General features: G+C 35.9%; 3 protein-coding genes across 6 annotated transcripts; all 3 read right to left on the bottom strand.

Annotated features, from left to right (window-relative positions):
• Positions 1 to 1,853: 1,853 nt before the first annotated feature.
• On the bottom strand, positions 1,854 to 11,241 carry LOC113108735 (sentrin-specific protease 7-like). Of its 2 annotated transcripts, XM_026272022.1 has the most exons (21): positions 11,097 to 11,241; positions 10,724 to 10,820; positions 10,520 to 10,618; positions 9,978 to 10,051; positions 8,296 to 8,836; positions 7,638 to 7,920; positions 7,289 to 7,410; positions 7,012 to 7,086; positions 6,413 to 6,446; positions 6,016 to 6,213; positions 5,643 to 5,878; positions 5,184 to 5,320; positions 4,713 to 4,829; positions 4,392 to 4,511; positions 4,208 to 4,300; positions 3,802 to 3,965; positions 3,642 to 3,682; positions 3,447 to 3,490; positions 2,632 to 2,700; positions 2,273 to 2,423; positions 1,854 to 2,181 (listed from the first exon to the last, which is right to left on the bottom strand). In XM_026272022.1, the coding sequence occupies exons 2-21, from the start codon at positions 10,817 to 10,819 to the stop codon at positions 2,002 to 2,004; spliced, it is 2,874 nt and encodes a 957-aa protein (XP_026127807.1). In that variant the 5' UTR covers position 10,820; positions 11,097 to 11,241; the 3' UTR covers positions 1,854 to 2,001. The 2 variants fall into 2 exon arrangements, with proteins under 2 accessions (XP_026127807.1, XP_026127808.1); XM_026272023.1 differs by lacking the exons at positions 9,978 to 10,051; positions 10,520 to 10,618; positions 10,724 to 10,820; positions 11,097 to 11,241 and adding an exon at positions 8,940 to 8,971.
• Positions 11,242 to 15,180: 3,939 nt separating this feature from the next.
• si:dkey-100n23.5 (cyclic AMP receptor-like protein A) lies at positions 15,181 to 19,953 on the bottom strand. Of its 3 annotated transcripts, none has more exons than XM_026272019.1 (14): positions 19,786 to 19,953; positions 19,207 to 19,259; positions 19,065 to 19,119; positions 18,790 to 18,846; positions 18,626 to 18,686; positions 18,239 to 18,326; positions 18,062 to 18,151; positions 17,934 to 17,972; positions 17,001 to 17,079; positions 16,540 to 16,587; positions 16,369 to 16,451; positions 15,950 to 16,091; positions 15,646 to 15,856; positions 15,181 to 15,599 (listed from the first exon to the last, which is right to left on the bottom strand). In XM_026272019.1, exons 1-13 carry the CDS (start codon positions 19,870 to 19,872, stop codon positions 15,680 to 15,682), a joined length of 1,059 nt encoding a protein of 352 aa, XP_026127804.1. In that variant the 5' UTR covers positions 19,873 to 19,953; the 3' UTR covers positions 15,181 to 15,599; positions 15,646 to 15,679. The 3 variants fall into 3 exon arrangements, with proteins under 3 accessions (XP_026127804.1, XP_026127805.1, XP_026127806.1); XM_026272020.1 differs by having other exon boundaries at positions 15,181 to 15,630; positions 15,677 to 15,856; XM_026272021.1 differs by having other exon boundaries at positions 15,181 to 15,626; positions 15,677 to 15,856.
• Positions 19,954 to 21,553: 1,600 nt separating this feature from the next.
• Positions 21,554 to 22,868, bottom strand: LOC113108732 (mid1-interacting protein 1A). Its single transcript, XM_026272017.1, has one exon. The coding sequence runs from the start codon at positions 22,722 to 22,724 to the stop codon at positions 22,266 to 22,268; it is 459 nt and encodes a 152-aa protein (XP_026127802.1). The 5' UTR covers positions 22,725 to 22,868; the 3' UTR covers positions 21,554 to 22,265.
• Between the last annotated feature and the right edge of the window lie 1,504 nt (positions 22,869 to 24,372).

Below are 24,372 nucleotides of genomic sequence, written 5' to 3'. Positions count from 1 at the left end.
TGACCAAAATTATGCAACAAAAGTTGCAATAATATGGAAGCAGTGACAGATCAGTTCTTCCATATTGTGACATACACCCAAATTAATCGGGTAACTAAAATAGAAAGAAAAAAAGAAAAAAGTAGGCCAGGGCAGATCTGAGTGCAAGCTTGCAGCTGAATATAAAAAAGGGGCAGGGTTTAAGTGTACTAAATGGCTGGAAAAGTATGGTACACATCACTAGAGAGAAGCCTTTCTTTTTAGATGGAGTTAAGACGTTTTGATTGCATTTTCTGATGTCTAAAAAATGAGTAGAAAGATAAACACATACATGGATGAATCGTTCACATTAAGGCCTATAGCTGTCCATTGGCTTGTCATTGCAATGCTCTAAAACCGTTGCTAGGCAAAAATACTTTTTTTTTACCGCAAGCAAAATGATGACATGTTATTGTTACCAATGTTAGCTAAAAAATATCTGCTACCTTGAAAGGATGTCTCAATGTTTAGTGGATCAAGGCCCTTGCTAGTGCCCAAATTAGCATTTTCAACAGATTCACATCTGGGAATACAACCGTAGCCACTGAATTAGACCTGCGAACATGCTCCTTCTTTCCAAAACCCTGACCTCTGAAGACCTGACTGGATATCACAGAGACGGGAGTGATTTTTCAGATTCAGGGTTATTTAAGGAAATTATTCATTCTTAATGAGGTTGTTTTTTGTTTAGATGTGGCCGTGCGTGAGTTGCATGGCTAAGACTAAGACAGGATTTTGTACCCCCTGTTGTTGTACATACTGATTTGTCACAATACAATTACCGTACATGTGGCTTAGTGTCTGTGTCCTTAGAAATTAACCACCACAGGTACAGTAAAGAAAAAAGGTTTGTAAAAAAAATACAGCCCAGTGTACTGTGAGGAATATGCCCTATTGAGTTTTTTTTTTGATTATTACAAATTGAATTGTGTTGTTTGAAGATTGGAGGGAATGCCGAAAAATGTTACAGAAAACACACTCGTAATTTTCTGCGAGGACTTTATAAAAATATTTCCCCATGATTTTTACAGTTTAGCATCCTTTCATACAATTTTTTTATTGTATTACTGCTACTGTTTCTGTAGTATGTATACTTTGCACTTTCCATTTTGTGTAAAACATATCTTTACCTTTGTTAGTCTGATCAAACTGTTCAATACTTGAGATTTCCGAATCACTTATCACACTGGAAATGAAAGGTGCACTCGACTCGACAAATATAGCAGAAATGGTAATAGTATGGAAGCCTGCTTTTCAAAAAACAGGCCTGTCTCAAAGACAGGAAATGCTACCATACAGATTCCTTCAGGTTTTACAGAACTCCTTGGTACATGTATTTAAAGATTAATAAAATCACAGTTTACCAGCTAGTGTACACTACATTGAATAAGCAAACAAACAAGAGATAATCATTATACACAGACTGGAATGCTGGGATTACTGGAAGAAAGTGGGTGGTCTACAAATCAGTCTAATCTCTGTCTGATTAGTGTTAAACCTATACCATCCCTGCACGCACCTGGCCTTCTGATGCTCTACTTGACCACTATTAATGAATGAGCCAATCAGAACAAGGACTCATGCCACACCCAACAGCTTATCCAATCATGTGTCCAGGCATGTGTTTCCTACATTCATTCATCACAAACTGAAGCCACTGTTAAGAGAGAGCATATAAAAAATACAGATAACCATTTTAATAGGGTCATCTTATTTTTGGCTTGAAATATCAATCATTTTTTTGCCATATGACCCCTTTAAAGAATGTTTGAGCTACTTACATCGATTAAAACACAGACATACAGAAAAATGTAAGATGAAAAAGAGCACAACGGTTTATCATCATTTTATCGACATTTATTTCCTTCTAAAGTTTTTCCAACAGTGTATACAAAAGCATCAAATTAATATAAAAGGTTCAAAAACAGCTAAAATATAAATATATCTAGCGTCAAATAATCGTGTGAACCTACAAGCTTAACATCACTGAATGACATTTCCATGATCTCTCCTATCTTCTAAACATTCGTGTCCCAGAGAGCCTTGCTGAAATCTGTACAGGTGTAGGATGAGGTCCCGAATCTCCTCCCGTTTACCGCGCACCTGTTGTCGTGGAAACCAGCGCTCCAATCTCAATGGCAATTCAAAGTCTACCACAGGGTCCTTAAAGATATACAAATAGCACTGCGATCAAAAAAGACTCTTACACAGATTTGAAATTGAATTGAGTGTTGAATTTGGAGTGTAATTGTACCTGTAAAAAACTTTCTGCATATTGTAGCAGATAAAGGCCACAGTCACTGCTGTTGTCCTGTAGGGGGACTGCACAGTGGAACCCTACCATGCTTTCAGCACTAAAGTCACGATAACCACCTCTTTTTGTCTGCCACTCCACCTGAAGGTATCTAAAAAAAGCACATCAAAATAAATCATGTCATTATACATCTATTAGTCATAAATAAAGACTGAAATTACAGGCAAAAATATCCTGCTGCACTAGTATTATTTACATAATACAAGTAAACAAGTAATAATAATAAAGATAGCAATAACAGCAGTGTTTAACATAAATGTGAGATTAAGTTTGAGTGTATTAAGTTCGCAAACACTCACTCGCGCAAGAGTTTGAAGATGCGTTCGTGAACCGACAGCTTCAGGGAATCCATGATGAGAATGCATGGTCTAAAAAAAAAAAAAGAGGAAAAATTATTCTCAAAACTCGTGGTTAAAAATTTTTCGTTTAATAATGTTAGTTTTAGTTCAAAAATAGTTGTTTGTCGTGCAATACATTAGCAGTGAAATCCTTTTCCTGAAAGCCTGCATAACTGCATAATAAATACATTTATATACAATTGTGTTTTTTTTTCTGACTATAAGTCGCACCTAAGTATAAGTCGCATCAGTCCAAAAACACGTCATGACGAGGAAAAAAACATATACAAGTCGCACTGGACTATAAGTCACATTTATTTAGAACCAAGCCGCAAATTAATTTGACATGAACCGAGAGAAATGAACCAAGAGAAAACATTACCGTCTCCAGCCGCGAGAGGGTGCTCTATGCTGCTCTGTGCTCCTGTAGTCTACACTGGAAACATAGAGCGCCCTCTCGCAGCTGGAGACAGTAATGTTTTCTCTTGGTTCATGTCAAAGTAATAACACCTGACTATAAGTCGCAGGACCAGCCAAACTATGAAAAAAAGTGTGACTTTTAGTCCGGAAAATACAATACATATACATATGAATATAAAGCAACATAATTATAGAAAATTAAAATTTTAAAACAACAGAAAATATCTAAAATCCATTATATAGTATGCAGCACAATTTTTTTTTATTGAAAAACCTAAACTATTATCTTTCCGCGCACTAAATTCTCTACATTATGACAAAAACAAATCAGTTCATTTAAAAACACACACACATACCTTTTACACACAACAGGTCTCTTGCAGGTTTTTTCCGTACAGTTCTACAGAAGGAAATGGTTCTGCTATAACTTTTCATGTGCAAACTCCATGTCCACATGACATTTTATCCAATCAAATGCAATTCAACAAATTACATTTTCAAATAAAGATTTCTGACTAGCAAGACCTGTTATTAAAGTTGATCTGACTTACGGGAAGATGAAGAGTCGTGCTTGACTTTATACAACTGTCATCTAGATTAAGAACAAATGTTTGTCTAGAATCATCAAATGATTATTTTAAGTAGTAAGCATACATGAATTAATAGTAAAGCATTAGAATTAAAATTTCAGTCAAAACTGACACATCTTACCTTTGTCCTCCTCACTATTGGAGATGTTCTCACCATGGATCTCACCCTCAGGCTCAACCAAACCTTCATCTCCATCACCCTGCACAGAGTCTCTTCCGTCCCTCTTCACATACTGTGGCTCCTCTAATCCAGGAAAACAGATCACCACGAGGTACCAATGAGCTCTGAAACAAACATAAGACATGATATAAGTCACTTATAAACATGATATGATACACACTGGTATATTCAAGGTACAATGAAAGCCCAAACCTTTTATAATGTCCATAGAGAGCACAAATTAGTGAAATTACAATAAAAAAAATTTTAAACATCCAATTAAAAATCAAACAGCTCTAAAAACACTGGCCCTCAAAAGTAAGTATGGCTTAGGTGTCCAAACACTATTTATATAGCTGATACTCACTCTTGATTGACAGGCACAAACAGGAAGTCTTTGTCAAAGATGTCTACATGACGCGTCCATGTCCTCACACGCTGATGCCTTCTGACCTGAGCTCTGATGGACAACCAAAGTTGCAAAAACAAAAACCCATTAGTAACAATAAGAATTATTGTGTGTATTAGTGTGCCGTCTAACAAATACTCACGGTGTGCTTGTACTGTCCTCATTAGCGTTGTCTCTGCGTGTGAGCTGTTTATAGAAAAAACTGCTGAAAACATGAGATCTGTCTACAGATGCTTGCGGGGCCCTTTGCACCAGAAGATACCTAAAAAACACGCATACAAGATATATATATATATATATATATACATAGAAAATACTGAAAGAGGACTGTTTGAGAGTCTTGGAAGCAAAGATATATCTAGTGTTACAGTGATTTCAGGTTTATGCACCTAAAAACATACACTACAGTTGCCAATGCAATTAGCCTATTTGTAAAAAAAAAAAAAATCTTTAGTTTTCTTACTTGAGGTAGAAGTCGATTATGACATCATTAAGAAACTCGCCACTGTCCAAACACTCCAGGTCTTCTGTCGTCACGGTGATGGCTCCTTTCGTGGGCGGAGGAGGGAACTGAATCAATCTAAACAGAGTTGCATGAAAGTCAATTAGGACCGAATTAAACTGGTCAAAACTGACAGTGACATTTATAATGTTTCAAACAATTCTGCAGGAATATTAAGCAAAACAAAACGTTTACAGATTGATTTCTCTTGAGCACCAAATCAGCATATTAGAGTGATTTCTGAAGGAACATGCAATATTAAAGACTGGAGTTATGACGCTGAAAATCTGGCTTTGACATTACAGAAGAAATTATATTTGAAATTTTTTTAATTGTAACAATATTTTCTAATTTTATTATTTTATATTGCTCAAATAAATGCAGCTTTGGTGAGCAAGAGATTCCCATCAAAAACGTTAAAAGCAGTTTTACCTGCGTGCCGGAGCACAGTGTTGGTACGGTGTCCATTCTGGCCCAAGTGTAGGAGCCAAAGTAACACTGTATGAGCCCTGAGCTCTACTGTGGCAAAGCGTGTAAACTGGCTTCAAATGAACATCAGTATCCTGAGCCTGAAACACACACTCAATCCATAAAGTTGCCAAAACAATTTGTTATTTTTCTCCTATAATCGCTATTTCTCTACCTATTCCACCCAGATCAAACTAATCTGGAAAAACAGATCATTCAAAAACCACCAGACTGACATACAGAGGGCCTGTAGAAGTGAAAACTGTTCTGTATTTTATATTTAACAATATGATATAATTGATATAATAATTAAAAATCAGTCTAATCATTTTTAGATAAATTACTAACATTAAATTTGAACCACGGGGTAAAGAAACTAATTTGCAAACGTGAAAAAAAGAAAAAAAAAAGAAGCAAAGATACATTCACAGCAGATCCATCAGTGCTGGTTTGAGGATCAGTTTCAGGCGTCAAAAGCTGCAGAAGGTGTGTTTCCTGGGAGCTCTGAAGCACTTCCAGGCTTTCTGACTGTGTGAGAGGGGAGAGGGGTTCAGAGGTGCTCTGATTCTGGACCATGTCAAGTAAAGAGGCCAAGAGCGCACTCTCAACACCAGTTACAGGTTCAGCCAAACACAGCAACACACACGTACTGCCTTCAGCTGTAAACACATTAAACATAAGGAGAGAGAATATAAAAAGTAATGTCATTGCTTTCAAAAATAAAAGCTATATTAACAAATATATAACAATGCATAGCAGTATTATCAGTAATCAAGAAAGCAGACAGGTAGCTGACCTGGACATGTGTCTGGCAGGATGACGGACAGGTCATTGCGTAATCTGTGTGCCTGGTCATCAGACAGCCAAAAGAGGACCAGAGAAGGGGGTGGGATCTCGTTGTCCTTAGCCAGGCCACACTCACTCAGTACAGGCTCATCCCATACACTGTATTTACACACATTGGGCGTCGATATAGAAATGCTCACTGAAGAACCTAAACAAACAAAAAGGAAAAGAGCTTTAAAAATGTATAATAATATATGTTACACATAGATATTACCGATATCTAATAAAATACCGATAAATACATGTTATAGATTTATTAAACCGTTAAATAATAAACTTTAATGCAAATGTATAATGTTCACTTCACCAGAATGTTTCTAATAATAATGTTTTTTTTAAATGTTTACCTCTTAATGAAAAGGTGATCTTGTCTGTAGTGACCTGAAAAATTGTGTTAAAAATCAGTGACACAAACAGTAAAGAGAGGCATGCTAGACTGATACACTTCTTTTTGTAATTTTTCTTTATGTAAACCTCAGCTTGAATCATGATTTGAATGATTCAAAAATATGTGGCACCTGGACCACAAAACCAGATATAAAAGGAAAAAAAAATTTTTATTGAGATTTATACATAATCTGAAAGCTGAATAAATAAGCTTTCCACTGATGTATATTGGAATCTGAGGGAGCAAAAAATAAAAAAAAATAAATACTGAGAAAATCTACTTTAAAGTTGTCCAAATTAAGTCTTTAGCAATGCATATTACTAATCAAAAATTAAATTTTTATATATTTTCAGTAGGAAATTTACAAAATATCTTCAAGGAACATGATCTTTACTTAATATCCTAATGATTTATGGCATAAAAGAAAAATCTATCATTTTGACCCATTCAATGTATTGTTGGTTATTGCTATAAATATACTCTTGCAACTTAAGGTTTTGTGTTCCAGGGTCACATATTTGATCCCTCCAACCCACCACATCAACATAGCACCCTCACCTTCATACTCTCACAACTGGCACTAACTCCACCCATGTGAAGGGAAGACAGCTGGAGCTCTACCACAACTGAGCTCTGACAATGAAAACATACAGACACACATCAGCGCCAGTGTCAGGCTGGAACAGCCCCCATTAAAATAGATGTTTGGTTTTTTTTTTACATTAAGATAAGCTATTATGAGACACCATAAAATCAGCTTTATAGTATTTAGTAATTATTTAGTAAATAAAATGAATGATCCTTGTCCAGTAGATGGATCACTAAAAACTCTTACAAACTGATCTTCTATATTCATGTCTTTTGCACCCTCCAGTGGCTGGATGTTCAGGGAAGAGGCTTCCATCTCTTTACTTTCCTCTTCTTCCTGTTCTTCTTCCTCTTCACTGGACAGAACAACTAAGCAAGGCAACGATGGAATTATTGTCTTCAAATAACAATCATGTAAAGTTAGAAAAAATGTCTTGGTATATCTGTGTGGCATGTAAAAATCAAATAATGTTAGATATTTATTAGTGAAAGGATATTTACCAATTACACTTCCATTCAAATGTTTTTAAAATGAAGTCTTTTATGCTCACTAGTGCTGTATTTATATGATCAAAAAATACTGAATATTCACTTACTAAGCTCAGATGGGGTGAGCTTAGAAGACTCTGTGTTGTAGCTCCGCCCCTCTGTTGTCCCAGAGGCGGGGTCTGAGTTGGGAACACGTTCACCTGAAATGCTGTCCATACGAATTCTTTTAATTTCCGCATCAAACCCGACTGAGAGGCATAGCACACTTTCTCTCGTTCCATCCACTTCCTGCACCACCTCTCCATTCCTGAGCCAGTGATTTTCCATATCTTCTGAAGCACATTTTGGCCATTCTTGTGTTTCTCTCCTTTCTTTCTTCTTGCGAAGGTGCTATAGAATCAAATGTAGATTAAAAAATGATGATCTACAATAAAAACGTATAATATTTGAATCCTCAACAAATGTACCAAAAAGATGTTCCACATCATACTGTATAGTTTGCTTTGATATACCAATAAATGATTTAATAATGCATTTAATTTGATTTTAAAATGTGTTTTATTCCTGTGATGGAAAAGCTGAATTCTCAGTATCATTACTCCACTCTACAGCGTGACATGAGCCTTCAGAACTCATTTTAACATACTGATTGGTGCTCAGTTATCAAAGTTGAAAACAGTTGTGCTGCTTAATATTTTTGTGGAAACCATCTGTGATACACTTTTTCAGTATTGTTAGATTTTTTCCAAGGTGTACAGATCTTACCTCGCTACCTGATGTTTCTTCCCTCAGATTACCCCGGCTTGCTAACGATGAAGAGGGGCTGTGTAAAGACTCACATTCAGAGGATGGTGCTTCCTCATGCTGCAGAGATCCTTCAAGAAGTAATACTTCCGTCTCTTCAAAAGTAGATGGTTTGGTCTGTTCAGGCAGCTGTGGCGAGTCACTTTCTCTGGTTGAACAGGAGTTACCTGATACTTCAGACGACTCTAATAGTTTCAGTGAGGAGTTCAGTTGTTTGGATTTCAGATTTTGGATTTCTTCGTGTGGACATGATTCATCTTCAGTGGATGACTCAGTCTGATTATGGGATGGTGAAGTGGCTTTTGGTCCAGTCGAGTCAGTTTCTCCTCTTTCTGTTAGACTGGTGCTTCTCTTGTCTTTGAGTGCAGCTGTCGAAGTCTGATCACTCTGCCTTTTGCTCTCTGATTGGTTTGTCTTTTGGCAAATATGCCCACCACATCTCAGCAATCTCTGCCCAATCTCTGTCTGAAGGACATCTTCTAAAACCACCTTGACTTGGCGTCTATAGGAAATAAGTACAAACACAAATTTAATAGAATTACATAAAAATCAACTAGACTAATGCAAAGAATAACAAGCACTGTAGTTCCTTAAACATACTTCACCTTACTTGCGGATCCATTACTACTAGGCAGACAGTTTAAACTCTTGCAGCTGTTTATTGACTTATCTGGTTAACTAATGGCACAGCAACCATTTGAAGTTCTAGCAGCGTGGGCATGGAATGAGACGGGTCAACATGCACAGATGGTGCATGAATGATAAGCAAAAGGGTTTAGAGAGGGAGTGTAGATGTGAGCTATATCATGCAAAACAGGATTCCCCTCTGCTATTTTGAAATAAAAGTCTGATATAAACTTTATAAATATATATTCTAATGCTTAGAATGCAAAACACTCTCCCTAGTTCACACAGGTTGTTTAATGAAACTAAACTGAAAAAGTCTGAAAATTACAAGCATAACACATCAAAACCTAATCAGTATTCAGCAACTTTATTACTTTAGCCTCTTTGCTAAAACTGACTTGACTTAAACTGTAAGTGAACATCAGGGAAAATAATACAAAAACTGCCTAGAGGAGCATACACAAAGAAGCTGAGCTAGACAAATCATGTATGATTAATACTTGACAAAAAAAAAAAATCTCAAATACATTTTTTAAATACATCAGTAAAACATCTCTGAATAAAATCTTTGTCTATTAATGTTAAAAAAAAAAACAGTACATTCCAATAAAAAATGTTTAAGAGTCATTGTAGATTTTGTATGATATCTTAAAAACTACTTGCTTTGAAACACTGCAATCATGTTGAAGTATTTAATGAGTGCGATGCATCACTTCCTTTGTCAGGAAACAGGTGGTGGATTATCAAGAATGTAAAGTAATTCAGTTAGAGCCCTCTGAAATCTGCATTTTTTTTTCAAATACATGCCATGTTGAGTGTCTTCCAATAAAATATCACATATGCAAGTCAGCTGGCCGACATCTGCGTAATTCAAAACTACATATTTCATGTAATGCAAGGAACAGCAAACAATATTGTACGTGTTTATACAACCACTTAACATAATGTTTCCTATAAGTGATGAAGAACAGGCTTCACCTTCAGAATCTGATGGATAATGTAGTTAAGCATGTTACCTTTTGATTTCCTGCCGTATAGTATGCTCTTGATCACTTGATGTACCATTTGAGGCCAGCTGTGTCCAGTGGATCTAACAGTACACAAGAATACAAAGCCAATCAGAAACTAATCAAAACATCAAGAGAGCACAGCTCAAATTGTTCACAGAGGTTTTAAGTAGTCAAACAGTCCACTAGATCATTAAAAAAATAATAATAATAATTATCTAAAACCAGATAAACATACATTCTATGTTAATATGCCAAATTAATTCAGTGTCTGGTGGTGACTGTATTGTTAGGCAAATAAACTATACAATTCCGTTAAAGAATGGTTTATTCTAATCACTATTATTATTAATAAGCATAACTATTCATTAAACACTAGTGTATTTTATCATATTGATATATGCACTTTGTTTTATAAAAGCAATAAGGCACGTACAAACTATAATTATAATTATAGTAGTTTAATTGAAAAGAAATCCAGTTCTTTACTAGAACGTAAAAATAATTTTTCAACAAATGCACAAACGATATTTTCATCATATCATAGTCACCTTGGAGTGGCTTTTATTCCGATCTTTTGACATCTCTGTATCCACACGCTTATCCTCAGCTGTGGATACTATCCTGGGGATCTTAAGAGGACTTTCGGCCTGGGACACATTAAAAGAGGTTATTTTACTCTTTTGGATTTAAGTAAAAACAGTGAAACACAGTAAACACCACTATATAATGTGTGATGTCATGCATGGACATACCTGACAGCTGTCACGTTTGATCTCAGGTGAGAGGGTCAGAGCTCTCCTCCGGTCCAGGGAAAAATGACAGGATTTACGGGTTTTGTCATGTGGCATTCTGCAAACAGATGAAAATAAACAAAGACAGGACAGGATCAAAACCAAAATATAGCAGTGTAACCAGTCCTAAAAGAGCTAAATAAGATGCATTTATATCATAAGATGATTTTCACTAATAGCCTGAATCAAAATATCATGCACATTATCTGCCAATGCACTGAAACAATCAACATTAGCACACATGCACATTAAAAGTGCTCCTAACTGGCCTGTGGCTAAATACAATGTCCTGTTATACCTTCATCTGGTTTCAGTTTTTATATATTACACCTACTTTTTAAGTCCCGGAGTTAGTTTAAACCATGGAACATGGCAAATGAAGATAATTCAGCCGAGGAACAGAAAACGAGCACATGAATATTGGAATTATATTCCTCGATTAAAAACTTCCGCCACTCGCAGGAAGTCGCACGCTCTTCTTCGATGTGAAAAAGGCGTGATCTTGCAAGGTAGTGTGCGCCATCTAGCGTCATGAAGAATAGGCTACGTTAAATTTAAACCAGTCTATGATATAAACTAGCGTAAAGTTGTGTGGTTTAATACAAATGTATGTACTTGGTTTTTAAAACATTCATTTATTTTTATTTTTTAAACACATTGACATTATAAGGAGTAAGTTCTCTGTTGAAGCTTTTTCATGTAAAGCTGTTTTATTGTGTGTTGGAATAGCAGTGGAGATTTGGTCCCATTCAGACATAAGATCATCAGTGAAGTCAAACACTGACAGTCAGCAATCCAGTTCATTCCAAAGGCTTTAAATAGGTGTCAGGTCTGGCCTTTGTTCTGGTTTACATTTCCACAGTCAGTAGAGGGGCATAAGTCATGCTAACACTCAAACTGATGTATAATACATAAAAATATAAACTATAAAATGTAATATATTTTTGCTTAATTTCATTTCTGTTTTATGATTCTTTTAAAGCTAGGGTGGACAGATCTAACGGCGTTACAAAAATAAAGACAATTTCCAAACAACATTTTTTGCAGGACACAGCTCTTGGGGATATATAAAAGTGAAGGTCTGTTTCAACAGGTATAAGTAGACTACTTTCGATAAAAGGTCCAACATATTAGAAATACTTTTTACTTAAAGTTTAACTCACCTGTTGAAAGGAAACACCACAAGTTAAAACACATATTTAATCAGATTTCTCCATCTTGTAAAAACACTACCAATGATTACCCTTGTTTTACCTCTCTGTGTATTTTGGCAAGTCTTCAAATTTTGGCTTGCACTTCTGTAATGAAATCTAAACTTATTTTTCCACATCATTGGCTAAAGATCCTCTAAACATTATTCATTTATTTCTTTTCTCTACTTTACTTTTTTTACCTGCTGTCACTACAATTTTGTTGTGAATTACTGTGTAGAGTGTGTTGTCAAACTGAGTGTGGGTTCTGAGGTTAGAAAAAGTGTATGTTCACTCTCCCCACTTACATTTCCTTCCAAGAGAACTGAGAACTGAACCCATGCCTTTTTGGTAAGTCTGTCTGTGTCTCCAACCATTTACCCAAGACTAAGGAGGTGCCTAACCTCAGTGGCTCCTGGGCACTGAAGCAAATGGCTGCCCACTGCTGCGCCCTCACAGTGTGTGTGTTCTCTCGTGTGTGTTTGTGTCTGCACAAATTCCTAATATGAGTCACCACACTTGGCCTAAATGGCTTGTTGTCACTTGAAAAAAAATATGTCACACAGTGCCAGAAACTGGTTAAGATTATGTTTAAGTTAAGTTAAAACTTGCATGCTTATTTCACGCTTATTTGCAATCCTGTAAGCTAAAGATATTTGGCATCACATATGGACCCAGTAGATTATTATTATTATTTAATATATATATATATATATATATATATATATATATATATATATATTGCTCATGCTGTGATGATCACTATGACACCCTGACTATTAGTTAAAATCCCACTTTAATTTCTGAATTAATTTATAGGGATGAAATACATTATAAAAAAGACATATACACATTTTTTAAAGAAACATGTTTAGTAAATCCTTTAGAGTTCATTTCTAACCTAGTGGAGGAATGATGTCTTTGTGATTTTGTCATCATTAAAATACAGCTATGTGTTTATCTAATTAAATAATATAGCTTCCTAGAATGGACAGAACAAATATACCAGAGATTACAAAACAAAGCTAATTTTAAAAAAATGTAAAAAAAAAAAAAAAAAAATCAAGAGAACAATGGACCATTTTATTAGTGGTTTTTATCATTACAAAAATTACATAATCTTATAAAGAGCGTCAGATGTTATTGTTACTAACAGCGATATGTCTTCAATCAGTGTACAGTCAGTTATAAATACAAAAGCTGCAGGTAAACATCAGATCTGAACCGCCCCTGAGTCAGAGGTTGATGAACAGACCTTCACAAACTACAGCTGATGGGAAACAGAAAAAGAGAAAGAGAGAGGAGCAGCAAGTGTTGGCACCTAAGAACAAAACGTCACGCAGAGCAAAACTGGACTGATGTCAGATCTTTATTACAATCTGCCTTCCCATTTTAAAACCTCTACTTAAAAGACCAGCTTAGCTGGCCTTTTTGAAACACTAGCATCCAAAACACAACACATGCTGGCGTCCAGCAATGCAGTTTTTTCAGCCTCCATTGTGCCCAGATTTGCTTCTGCGTGACCTTTAACCTCAGGAACCACATTTCTCCATAGCTGTCTCTGTAGATGCAGATGACCCTGCAGCACCCTCAGGCTCTGGAGCGGCCATTAATGCTGCGTCTGATGCATAGCGCTCCTTTTTACCTAGAAACACAAACACGTCAGAGGACTTCAATATGATATTGATTTGACCACACCATTCACTCTATTGTACTTCTGTACTCTGACTCACTCAAGACAGGCTACAGAGTAATAAAACACTTTCACCCTATGGTCTTTTCTTTATGTTTCTGGGTTTTCTCTGTGTGTGTCTGTGTGAGAGAAAGAGAGAAAGATAAGTGAGTATACCTCACCTTTAGCCAGACTACATGGTGTGAGCACAGGTTGTTCTGCTTGCTCTCCCTCTTTGAGGGCAGCGCGGATCTTGCGCACCACGTAGATGCTGGCTGTAGGGAAATGTTACAAATTAAACATCATACAAATACACGAAACAAAATTCACTATGGTGATCCTATAAGGAACAGTTCTTTCATAAAAATAAAAAGCATGAAAAAAATATTCATTAAAACCTCATCATTTTTTTTCTACTAAATGCAGTGTGGTAATACCATAGTACAGTGCTCATATCAGATGGTTGGACTTTTAACTTAACCATGGTAATAATGAATTATCATTGTATTATCAAAAAAGGTCATATCTTGTCGTTCATTTCAGTTAATTAAAAATACAAAGTTGACATAGCCTACAGCTGAAATATACATTACTACAATGTTTAACGAACATTATTTTGTACATAATGTTTAACGAACATTATTTTGTACATAATATACATTCATGTACACGAATTATAAATGAAACGAGCAGCGATAAGAGCGTAATATTTTTATATTTATTATATTATTATAGGTGTTTCGTAATCAGAAACTGAAAGGTTCGAATCTTTTGTCCTATTGTTAAAGGCTTTAAAGAACTGCGTCTTACCTTTTATCAGAAGTCACACCATCGTTTACAGATCGTACAGTTTCTACTGTCCGTTTCGTAGAAATAAATTTGCCTGGAAACACAAGCGTCTTGTACAAGCTATGAACGTTGTGTTGTTGTTCCGGAAGCGCCCTGTCTCTTCCAGTAGTAGTGTCACCAGCTGCTGTTATGAAAATATGTTACGTATGGGTTACTGTAGCATTTCTCATCAGTCTTACAACCTACTTCTCATTGATTGGCTCCTTTGCCACTTATGATGAGTTGTTCACCAATCGTTATGAAACGAGCTGAGATGACGACATACAACACGGCCAATCAGAAAAACACAGCATAAAAATTTGATTCCCTTTTGTTTATAATATTTATCTTCTCTTATTTATATTAAACACTTTAAATAATATTTATTTCATTTCTTTTTTTTTTACTACATAGAGCTAAAGAGAGATGGAAAAATTGTACATTTCTGACAAGAACATAGTGTTCACACTTCTGTCAATTCAGTGGGTTTCGTAAGACTAAGTTACACAAACAGACACCAGTTTAAAGTTTATATAACTGATTTATTCTGTTTAGACGTTTTATAACCTTCATGAAGCAGTTAATGGGAAACATGCCAGGGCTTTCTCATGAATCATCCTGACCTAAGTGCTAAGAGACTCAATATCTAGACTAATTTAACTTAATTAACTGAAGTTAATAAGAGTGTCAGCTCTTTCTACTAGACAAAAGACACACAAACACAAAAATACATCTTATTAAATTTGTATTTTAAATTTGCTGAATCTGCAAATGATACAAAAATATAGTGTACATTTTCATAAATAAAATAGTAAAACATGCTCAAATGTTTTAAAAGAATATGTCTGAAATAATCAGCTGAATGAAATAGAAAAGGAAATCTTTAATTCCATTATATACAACAAACATTATTTTGAGGCGGTAAACAGCTTGATTGAAAGATTTTCCACATTAATACAGTAGAACAAATCTTGTGCTATCATTCATCTTTAATGGCAAATGAAAACATACTATCAACCATTTTCTCTTCTGTTCTCCAACTATAATAATACATGCTATAATTAAACTGTCAACAAGAAAGCTGCAACACAGAAACACTGATAGAAATTCTTTAAAGGCAAATAATGTAAAAATATGTGCACGCACGCGCACACACACACACACACACACACACACACACACACACACACACACACACACACACACACACACACACACGCACACTTCCTAAACATTCTCCCAGGGTCCCCTATCTTTTAAGATCATGTCCGGGCTGTAAAATAGGACGTTGTTGTCCTCATCGTCGGAATCGGAGTGTGTATTGAGGTCATGTGTGTATCTTACATTTGCAGCATGGTACTCTCCAATCATTGTGCTGTCACACAGTCGAGACTGGATAGCCATCTGAAGAAAAAATGTTACATGTAGAAGAGATTGAAATCAAACAGAATGCTAAGGTGATTAACCACAGCTGAGAGCAGTGAGCATGAACTGTACCTTTATTCCTGTTGTACTCAACTGACTCCAGGTGTCCTTACCGAAGACAAGAGCATTTGCAAGCCCATGCAAGGGAGCACTGAGCACATGCAATAACGTCAGAGAAAACACAGGGTCCTCTGGGTAAGCAGCATTATGAAGTCTGCAGAAACACACATACAGATCAGACACACATGCACAAAGATGCACCCAAAGGTGTGAGGCATGTGAGCCAAAAAAATAAAAATCATTCAATATGACTACACCAAAAACCAAATAAATAAACAATAATTGTATTTTATTATAAAAGTATGAAAATTAAAACAATATAGAAATATGTCATTATTGCAATAAGTATTTAATAATGATGATATTTTATGGAACAACATTTGTATACAGGATTTACATCACTGTAAGATATGGTGAGAAAATGAAGTTACCGATTTATGAGAGGGAAGATAGAGACGAGCAGATAGACAGAGGGATACCACTTCAACGGTCTGATCTCTTCAGATAGAGAGAGCTGGAGAAAGAAGTCATAATACATAAATGTATGAACCAGTAGATGGCAGCATTTGCACGTACGCAAATAAATATACACACACACATACCTTCCTCCTCTCTCTTTCTGGGTTGAAGGTGCCTAACCAGGAACGCATCTGAAATAAGCACAGAAATTTTAGACATGCATTTATACTCCTAATGCATGGATCATTATGTTTTGTATGACTGATCGGCGCTGCTCCGGCACAAATCCAATCATCTCTTTCGTGATATTTTAATGTACACTGCTGAGTGTACCACAGTAAGACCTGTGTAGACTACACAGATGTCTGCACGTACGTAAGTGGATTCATTGCGTCAGCGCGTGTCAGAATCTGCCAGACGTGCAAAATGTTCTGGAATGTGGAATGTCACTTTCAGCAAAACTGTGGTAAGTCAGCGTTACCAGAAAACAGGAAGGAGATAAAGCTCTTCATTTACGATTAATTACACTATTTTAAGCAGCAATTTGTCATGAAAACTAATTTAGGAAGTAGAAAGACCATGTTTCACAATCCCATTCACTCACCCTCTCGTTGGCCACACAGATGATTCGAGCATAACAGCAGGTCATGAGGATAATCAGGCTAAACAGAGGAATGTACCATCTGCAAATAAACAATACTTTACACCTCAAACAAGAAAATACACAGAGGCCTCAAAACGTATTTGGACACTTGATAGTGTTAATTTTATAGTGTGCTTATACTATCCTTCTGTTAAATGCTGACCTTGCTACAGTGCATTTATAAAGTTAATTAATGAACAATATTAGTTAACTACATGTACTTACTATATGGTCAGGGTTAACATGTAACGTATATTAAGGACACCTTAAAATAAAGTGTTACCTAAAATAAACACCTAGGGATGCAACAATATTAAAACTCTGAGAACTGGTTGAAGACAATTATTTTCATTTTAAAGGCACTACTGATAAAAGGACAATCAATAATCTAATACATAATGTATTAACTATATCATCATTAACTTATATTTGTAATGATTAAAAAGTATAGAGTATGAAAAACGGATTCATTTAACTCTTTTTGACTTTTGGATGAAAGCAAAGATCATCTAAATGTAAAATATACATAGATATATATCGATACTGATCAATTAAATACAGTACAGATATCTTGTGCACTCATGTAAATATTATACAGCATTCATGCATTTTAGGTGTCCAAATATACTTGTTGCCAGTGTGAACAATCCTTAACACAGCGTAACTGGACATAAGTAAAGGTGAAAAACATTGTTATAAACTCCAACATGCACAATAACCTGTCAGAAAGAATGGGAACGGAAATTCCTGAAATTCAAAGAGCATGAGCTACGTGAGCCTCTGAAAAATGATGCTACTCATAACATAGTTTCATTCGTCCAAAACAAATTCATTCCTAGCAACAACATGCATTTCTGCAAACACTCACAGGCATGCTGAACATTACAAACTTACATGCCAAACCTCCACCCGACATGCTTATCTGTGATCCAACTGCAGGAAAACAATGAGACAGAAAGGACTGATGATGAATGTAAGTGATATGATTACAATTAATCTATCATAAGTCAAAGGCCACTCACCACCAGGCTCCAGAGGGACCGTAGTACCCAGCCATCAGGGGGAGGGTGGACATGAGCAGAGGAACCCCCCACGCCACCAAATGATAATGTCTGAGAAACACATGCAGATATTAGGAACACTCTATCTGTATGTATACACAACTAAACATGTTTATTTGCGTGTGTCTAGTGACTCACATTTCATAATGTTCAGTTCTGATTTCTCTCACCAGGTTCAGGTACAGATTAAATGTAATAAGACAAACCCACATCAGTGCGGTCCAATCTGAAACAAACAATGAAAGCTATAATAACTATTGCAACAGTAGTTTATTATGACATTGTCAACACAGGATGTTGTGCTCCTATTTTGATGCACTAAAGTTACTTACTTTCCATTTAAATGACTTTATTCAGAAATATCATACTGCATGTGTTTTTTTGTGTTGTGAATTTGATGTATTCGAATGTCTTCTGCTAGTTACATCAAAGGCAAAAATAAATCCTCTTACTATCCCATTTCAGAACTGATTATCTGTTAGTTCACATATGAAAACATATCTTTAAATCAGTTGCCAAATTTACCAAAATATGTGAGCCACCAGGCTTGAAAATTACACAGAGACCCCTCTAGATGAGACTCTCCCTGCAGATGAGAAGAAAGCAACAGGTGCGATGAAATAAAGTTATTAAAAAGAGAGAAAATAGTTCCTGTCTGTCTTTCACACACAGGAATCAGTGCAACTCACCATAACATAAGCAACACTGTCAAAAGCTGCAGCTACTGTCAGACTGAATATCATTTTCTGAAGGGGAAAGGAAAAAAGACATACAAAATACACATAAAAAAAGTTTCAATATTACTTCAAATAATTCATAATAATCAACAATAAGACTTATTATGAAAACTACGGGTTATAATTATGGATGCAAGTATTAACTTATTTTAAAAAACAATCAAACGAACGAAACAAACAAACAAACAACAAACAAATGAACATTTGAACCATAACACATACTGTACCTGAGCCAAAGAGTTATATCGGCGGAGCAGCCATATTGCAAACAGCATGAAAAGGCTACACAAAAGGGAATTTTAATAAAGTTAAGAATGCTCAAAAGCCATTTTAAAAATAAGAAGAAACGTGTATTATGATTTGACTCACCATGCCACTAGTGAAAATGTCCCTGTGGCTCTTTTCACCTTAAGAATCACATCCTGTGAATTAAAACACATACATAAATCTAATTAAAATTAAAAAAGAAGGAAAAAAAAGAAATCAAGGAGAAATAGGATTCCATGAAGACAATAGTTTTTTTTTTCAATAACCCTTTCAGTAACGTTAGCATAAATACCTCGTTTATCTGTTTTTTTTCCTAACAGTACCTATATTTACACTTTTAGACCCTCTCCGACTTTTCATCAAAGCAATGCAGTCAGTCAGGTGTTTCCCTGCTCCTCTTGTGCTATGCCCTTCACAGATCAATAAATGATTCATTTCCTATTGAACTTATCTCATCGTGACTCATCTTACGAATTTCCCACAAAAATGTTTAAATGTTTAACTCAAATTAAGCTGTCATAAATCCCTACACACCATCTTACTTCCATGTCTTTCTTTCGGAAAAAAGTATTACTGAACATCATCATGGCTGGAAAGAATGATGTCATGTTGTGATTAGCATGAGGGCTAACAAGTTAGCATTTACAGTAACGTTAGTTTTTAAAACATGTTTATACTTACGCATCGATAGTCGTCGGGTACAGCGTTGAAAAAAGGACAGCGGGAGCTGCTAGTGTTGCTAACCTCGAGTGGATGTTCATCGCCCATAATTATTACTTCTTTTTACTGAATAATATTTTGATGTGGAGTGCACACATCATGAGAACAACACAGCCACATTGACACGTAAGGAGTGCGCAGAGGGACAAAAGCACAGCGAGACGAAACGCGGTGACGTTTCCGTTTCCCCTTCACAGAAACTCATGGCCAATTCTTCTTCTTCTTCTTCTGAATTTTTTATGGCGGTTGGCAAACCAGCTTATGGTGCATTACCGCCACCTACCAAACTGGAGTGTGGAGCTCAGACAAGCAAGGAAATGAAAAAAATAATAACAAATAAATAAAAAAAAAAAAAAAAAAAAAAAAAATTATCCCGTATAACCCTATGTCTTTAATAAATTTAATAATGGCTCTATACTTCTTCCATTGCTCAAAATTACATTCCAAAAAGCTTTGTATATTGTAAGTGTTAATGTCCAATTTTTTCCATTTCTTGAATAAGCAATATTCTTTCATTTTCGTACTGTTGACATGAAAATAAAATATGCTCTATTGTCTCTGATTCATCACAATTTCTACATTTACCTGTTGCATGCTTTCCTATTTTAAAAAGGGAATGATTTAGTCCAGAATGTCCAATTCTAAGACGTGAAATGATAATATCTTCCTTCCTGTTCTTATATACACTTCTTCCATTTCCTACAAGTTGTTGGATGCTATTAAGATGTCTGCCCTTGCTATCAACATCCCATGCTTCTTGCCATTTACTATGAGTGACTTCTTTCACTTTAGCCTGAACCTCTTTTTTACTAAGAACCACTTGTATGTCAACATCTGCATGATTTAAAGCTTGCTTAGCTAGTTTGTCAGCCACTTCATTAGCCTCTACTCCACTCATGGCCAATATTTTTGAAGACGAGATAAATTAGGAAATGTAACTTCGAATCAGATTTTATTTTATCTAAATGAACAAATGAAACTGTTCAGCATTATTTGAACAAGTTTTGATGTGTTTACTGATTTAAAAAAATATATTATGTAGTGCAATTTTTTGCTTTAGTTTTCACAATATGGTAAGAAACATGAAGGCGAGGTGATTCATCATCAGATTCATTCAAAGAACATGGTGTGACAGTTCACGCCTTTTGTCAAAATGTTTATTTAGGTTTAGGTCCACGAAAATAAGAATCTCTGGTATCCTAGAAGGCATTGTGCAATAATAACATAAATATATATATTAATATAATATTATTTAGATTTTTAAATGATTGTGTTTTGGAAATACATTTTGAACATTTTTATTCACACGCCTAAATTTGGAGACTCCAATGGACTGGCATCTTTCACAGAGTAGAATCCCATATTTTATGAAACCAACTTATCTTGTTGGCCTATTCTCATGTCTGCTCACAAGGGCACAAGTGTATGGGCACTTTGTATATTTTTGCTCAAAAAAAAAAAAGGCCTAATCTTTGTATATAAAAGAAAACAAATCTGTTTCTTTATCTCACTTAACATTGTATGCACACACTAAATAGGAAAAAAATTGATAATAATGGATAAATTATATTTCATGGCATTATGTCTAATCCATCCGCAGTCTCAGAAATGAAAGTTATTTAAATTATGAACTTTTAGTAAGGAATGAAGAATTTGTGTGTGGCTTATTTGTAAAACAGGAACAGGATGTGTGTAAGCATGATCACGAATAAACAACTACACATTAGATGTTTTCAAATTACAAAAGTTTATTTTGTAGTAAAAAAAAATCAGTAAATAATACAGCAAATGTTTTTAACAATCATACTGGCCTTTAGGCACAATTTCACATAGAATCTCATGGAGCTCTTCATGACACACACACAGTGATTTTCAGAGCCTCCACATCATTGACTCACACGATAATTCAGGAATAGTTTCAGGTCATTAGCAGGGAACATTCCCAATGATTTTCTATATGGTTTCTGCTTCATCAATAGGATTTCTCACTATACAAACTATCGGTTCTTCAAGTCATCCGTCCTCTGGAACACACAGCAACTTCATAGGACAACAACCTTCCTCTCAAAATAATGAAAAAGAATGGAAAAATAAAAGCTTTCAATTATACATAACACATAAATAGATTTAAATATCAAGATAAGGCATGGCAACCAGCCATTTGAACGGAGATTTTGTTTTTAAAAAGAGGGGGAAACTGTCAGTGCAAATAAAATGCCATAATACAGGAAGATGATCTTATAATACGTCAGTGATCAACACCAAAACCAATACTACAACAAACCCCCTTTCCCCTCTCGGTTTGCATGCATTTTAACTTTTGACAGTTTAACTTCTGTTTGGTCAGTCCCTTTGGTAGCTCTTCCACAAACGCCAAATAGATCCTATTAGAATAGACTAGAATACTTCATCATCATCATCTCCCAATATCATGATGCAGTTCACTGTCCCCATCCAGAGATGCCAATCTCCTGCTTGTATCGGTTGGTCAGGTTGTTGGCTTGGCTCGTCAGTTTGGACAGCACCCCATGCAAGCCCTTGAGATGGTACTGCAGGAGCTGCTCCAGGTCCATGTCGCTCTCCGGCTCTGTGCGCACTGGCTCCGGCGCTGTCGTGTCTCTCTTGCGCCTCTGCTCCTCTGCGCGCATGACGCCCCACTCGACGTTGTTCCGGATGGACTTGAGCTGGCTGTAATAGCTGTACATGTCGGCCTCAGCATCCCGCAGGTAGCTCCCCGGGTCGTTGGTTAGCTTCTGCTCCTCTTTCTCTTGGTCCAGCGGCACATCTCTCAGCAGACTCGGCACCATGACCGTCTGATCCATGTTGTTGACGGCGCCGATGAAGCGGTTCATTGCCGTGAACAGAGCGTTCTTCTGGCTGAGGGGCTCGGACATCTGCATTTTGCTGGTTTATGAAGATTTATTCGAGAGTAGTATGTTTGTCTCTCGTGCGCTTAGTTGTTTATGAAGGTCTGCATTCCTTACGTTTATTTATACCTGGCAGTCTTTGGTCCTGGGCGTCACCGAAACCTGTTGGTCCGGTCTGGGATGTCAGATCGGCCAAAACCAGATTCCAGCGGCAAGGTACAAACCTCCGCACGGCCCATGGACACACAGGGAGCGGCACGAAAGTGCATTGATCGATGGGTTACATAATAATTTATATTACATAGAGAAAAAAAAAAAAAAAAACATGAAAACGTAAAAAGCACCACATACTACTTTATTTATAAACTTCATAAGCTTTATTTATTTTTAAAATAATTTTCACACATGACTAGGCCTAGATGTGTTATGCTATGTAAATCAAGTGTACGTCAAAATGCTAACAATATTAATGAGGGTTAAAAGGGTCAATTATTTTGATGAGTAAATAACATGTAGTTAAAACAATCTAATCTTTAAATGTTTTGCCGATTAGTAACATTGAGGCCAAAAGTTACATGCTTCAGTTATGAATAGGCCTATTCATGTTTAAAGTATTTTTCACAGCACAGAAGCAAAATATGAATGAACCCAACAGGAAAGAAAAATGAGATATGAGATTATATCTCAGTTGTTTCGTCTAGGTGACAGTGAGATAAAATAGAGAGGTAAAAAAATTGTTTTCCTGAATTTTCCTGACACTACCAAAGCTGAGCTGTACCAAATTCCTCATACGTTTTACATTTTTATGCTCTTTCTCTGTCAAAGATTGATAAATATGTTTAAGAAGAAACACCTTAAAGCATATACTTAAAAGTTTCCTTAAAAAAAAAAAAGACATTTCCTCTTCAAAATTTGTGTATATATTTTTTATGAAATCAGTGGTCTAAGGGCCAATTGGTCTGCCAATTTGTTCCTTAAAATGGGTTTTAGGGGCATGTTTCTCTCCTCTCTTTTATGGACTTTTGATCAAATGTTTAAAAATGCTCATGTAAAATGCTCTGAAACTGTCCCTTCTGGCTTGTTGAATTAACCTGAAGTCCCAGAAGGGGATTTGGTTTGTTGTCCAATTCTACAAATTAACACAAACTGGCCAATAATAAGTATTCAGATGCAAATTTCCAACAATTAGGACCCCAAGCGCAAGAGGCCCCTTCCCTTTAATGCAGATGAGCCAATGGCAGTCTAGTATCAGTTACACGGAGATCAAAACTCGGACATCTTTAGGTTTCAGCACCGTAGAGAAACATGGTCGCCATGATTTTGACATTTAAGACATGTTCCTGGATCAACATCTTTTGATGATCCTGGATCAACATTACTGTCCAGAGATACATACTTAACCCAATCCCTACCCCAAACCTAACCATACCCATAATTTATTCCTAAAATCAGAGGGAAATGATAGCTGATTAACAAGGGTGTAGAATCACCGAATCCTGATTGTAAGCCTTAAAACTGACATTTCCTGAAAAGTTATTCCTTAATTCTGATTGCTTTTTTGAAATGATGTTCCAGGATCAACAAGGATGTTGACCCAGGAACATGTACTTGGTGAAATCACGCTCACAGAGAAACATTGGAAGATCCTAAGCTTGCATCCGTTTGATGGTGTTTATGCTAC

This window comes from Carassius auratus, chromosome 9, assembly GCF_003368295.1.
Source record: "Carassius auratus strain Wakin chromosome 9, ASM336829v1, whole genome shotgun sequence".
NCBI lineage: Eukaryota > Metazoa > Chordata > Actinopteri > Cypriniformes > Cyprinidae > Carassius > Carassius auratus.
Note: the sequence above shows the minus strand (reverse complement) of the source record. Positions and strands in the feature narration are given on the sequence as shown.

Bases quoted from the DNA above. Each gene is read 5' to 3' on its own strand.
- LOC113108735 (XM_026272022.1), bottom strand. From the start codon at position 10,819: ATGCCACATGACAAAACCCGTAAATCCTGTCATTTTTCCCTGGACCGG. The intron at 5,879-6,015 runs GTCAGCTACCTG...ATGTGTTTACAG, and splicing joins CCTGCCAGACACATGTCCAG to CTGAAGGCAGTACGTGTGTG. The intron at 2,182-2,272 runs GTACAATTACAC...TATATCTTTAAG, and splicing joins ATGCAGAAAGTTTTTTACAG to GACCCTGTGGTAGACTTTGA.
- si:dkey-100n23.5 (XM_026272019.1), bottom strand. From the start codon at position 19,872: ATGGGCGATGAACATCCACTCGAGGTTAGCAACACTAGCAGCTCCCGC. The intron at 18,152-18,238 runs GTGAGTCACTAG...TGTGTTTCTCAG, and splicing joins AGAACTGAACATTATGAAAT to ACATTATCATTTGGTGGCGT. The intron at 15,857-15,949 runs GTACAGTTCATG...TTTTTTCTTCAG, and splicing joins TGAGTACAACAGGAATAAAG to ATGGCTATCCAGTCTCGACT.
- LOC113108732 (XM_026272017.1), bottom strand. From the start codon at position 22,724: ATGCAGATGTCCGAGCCCCTCAGCCAGAAGAACGCTCTGTTCACGGCA.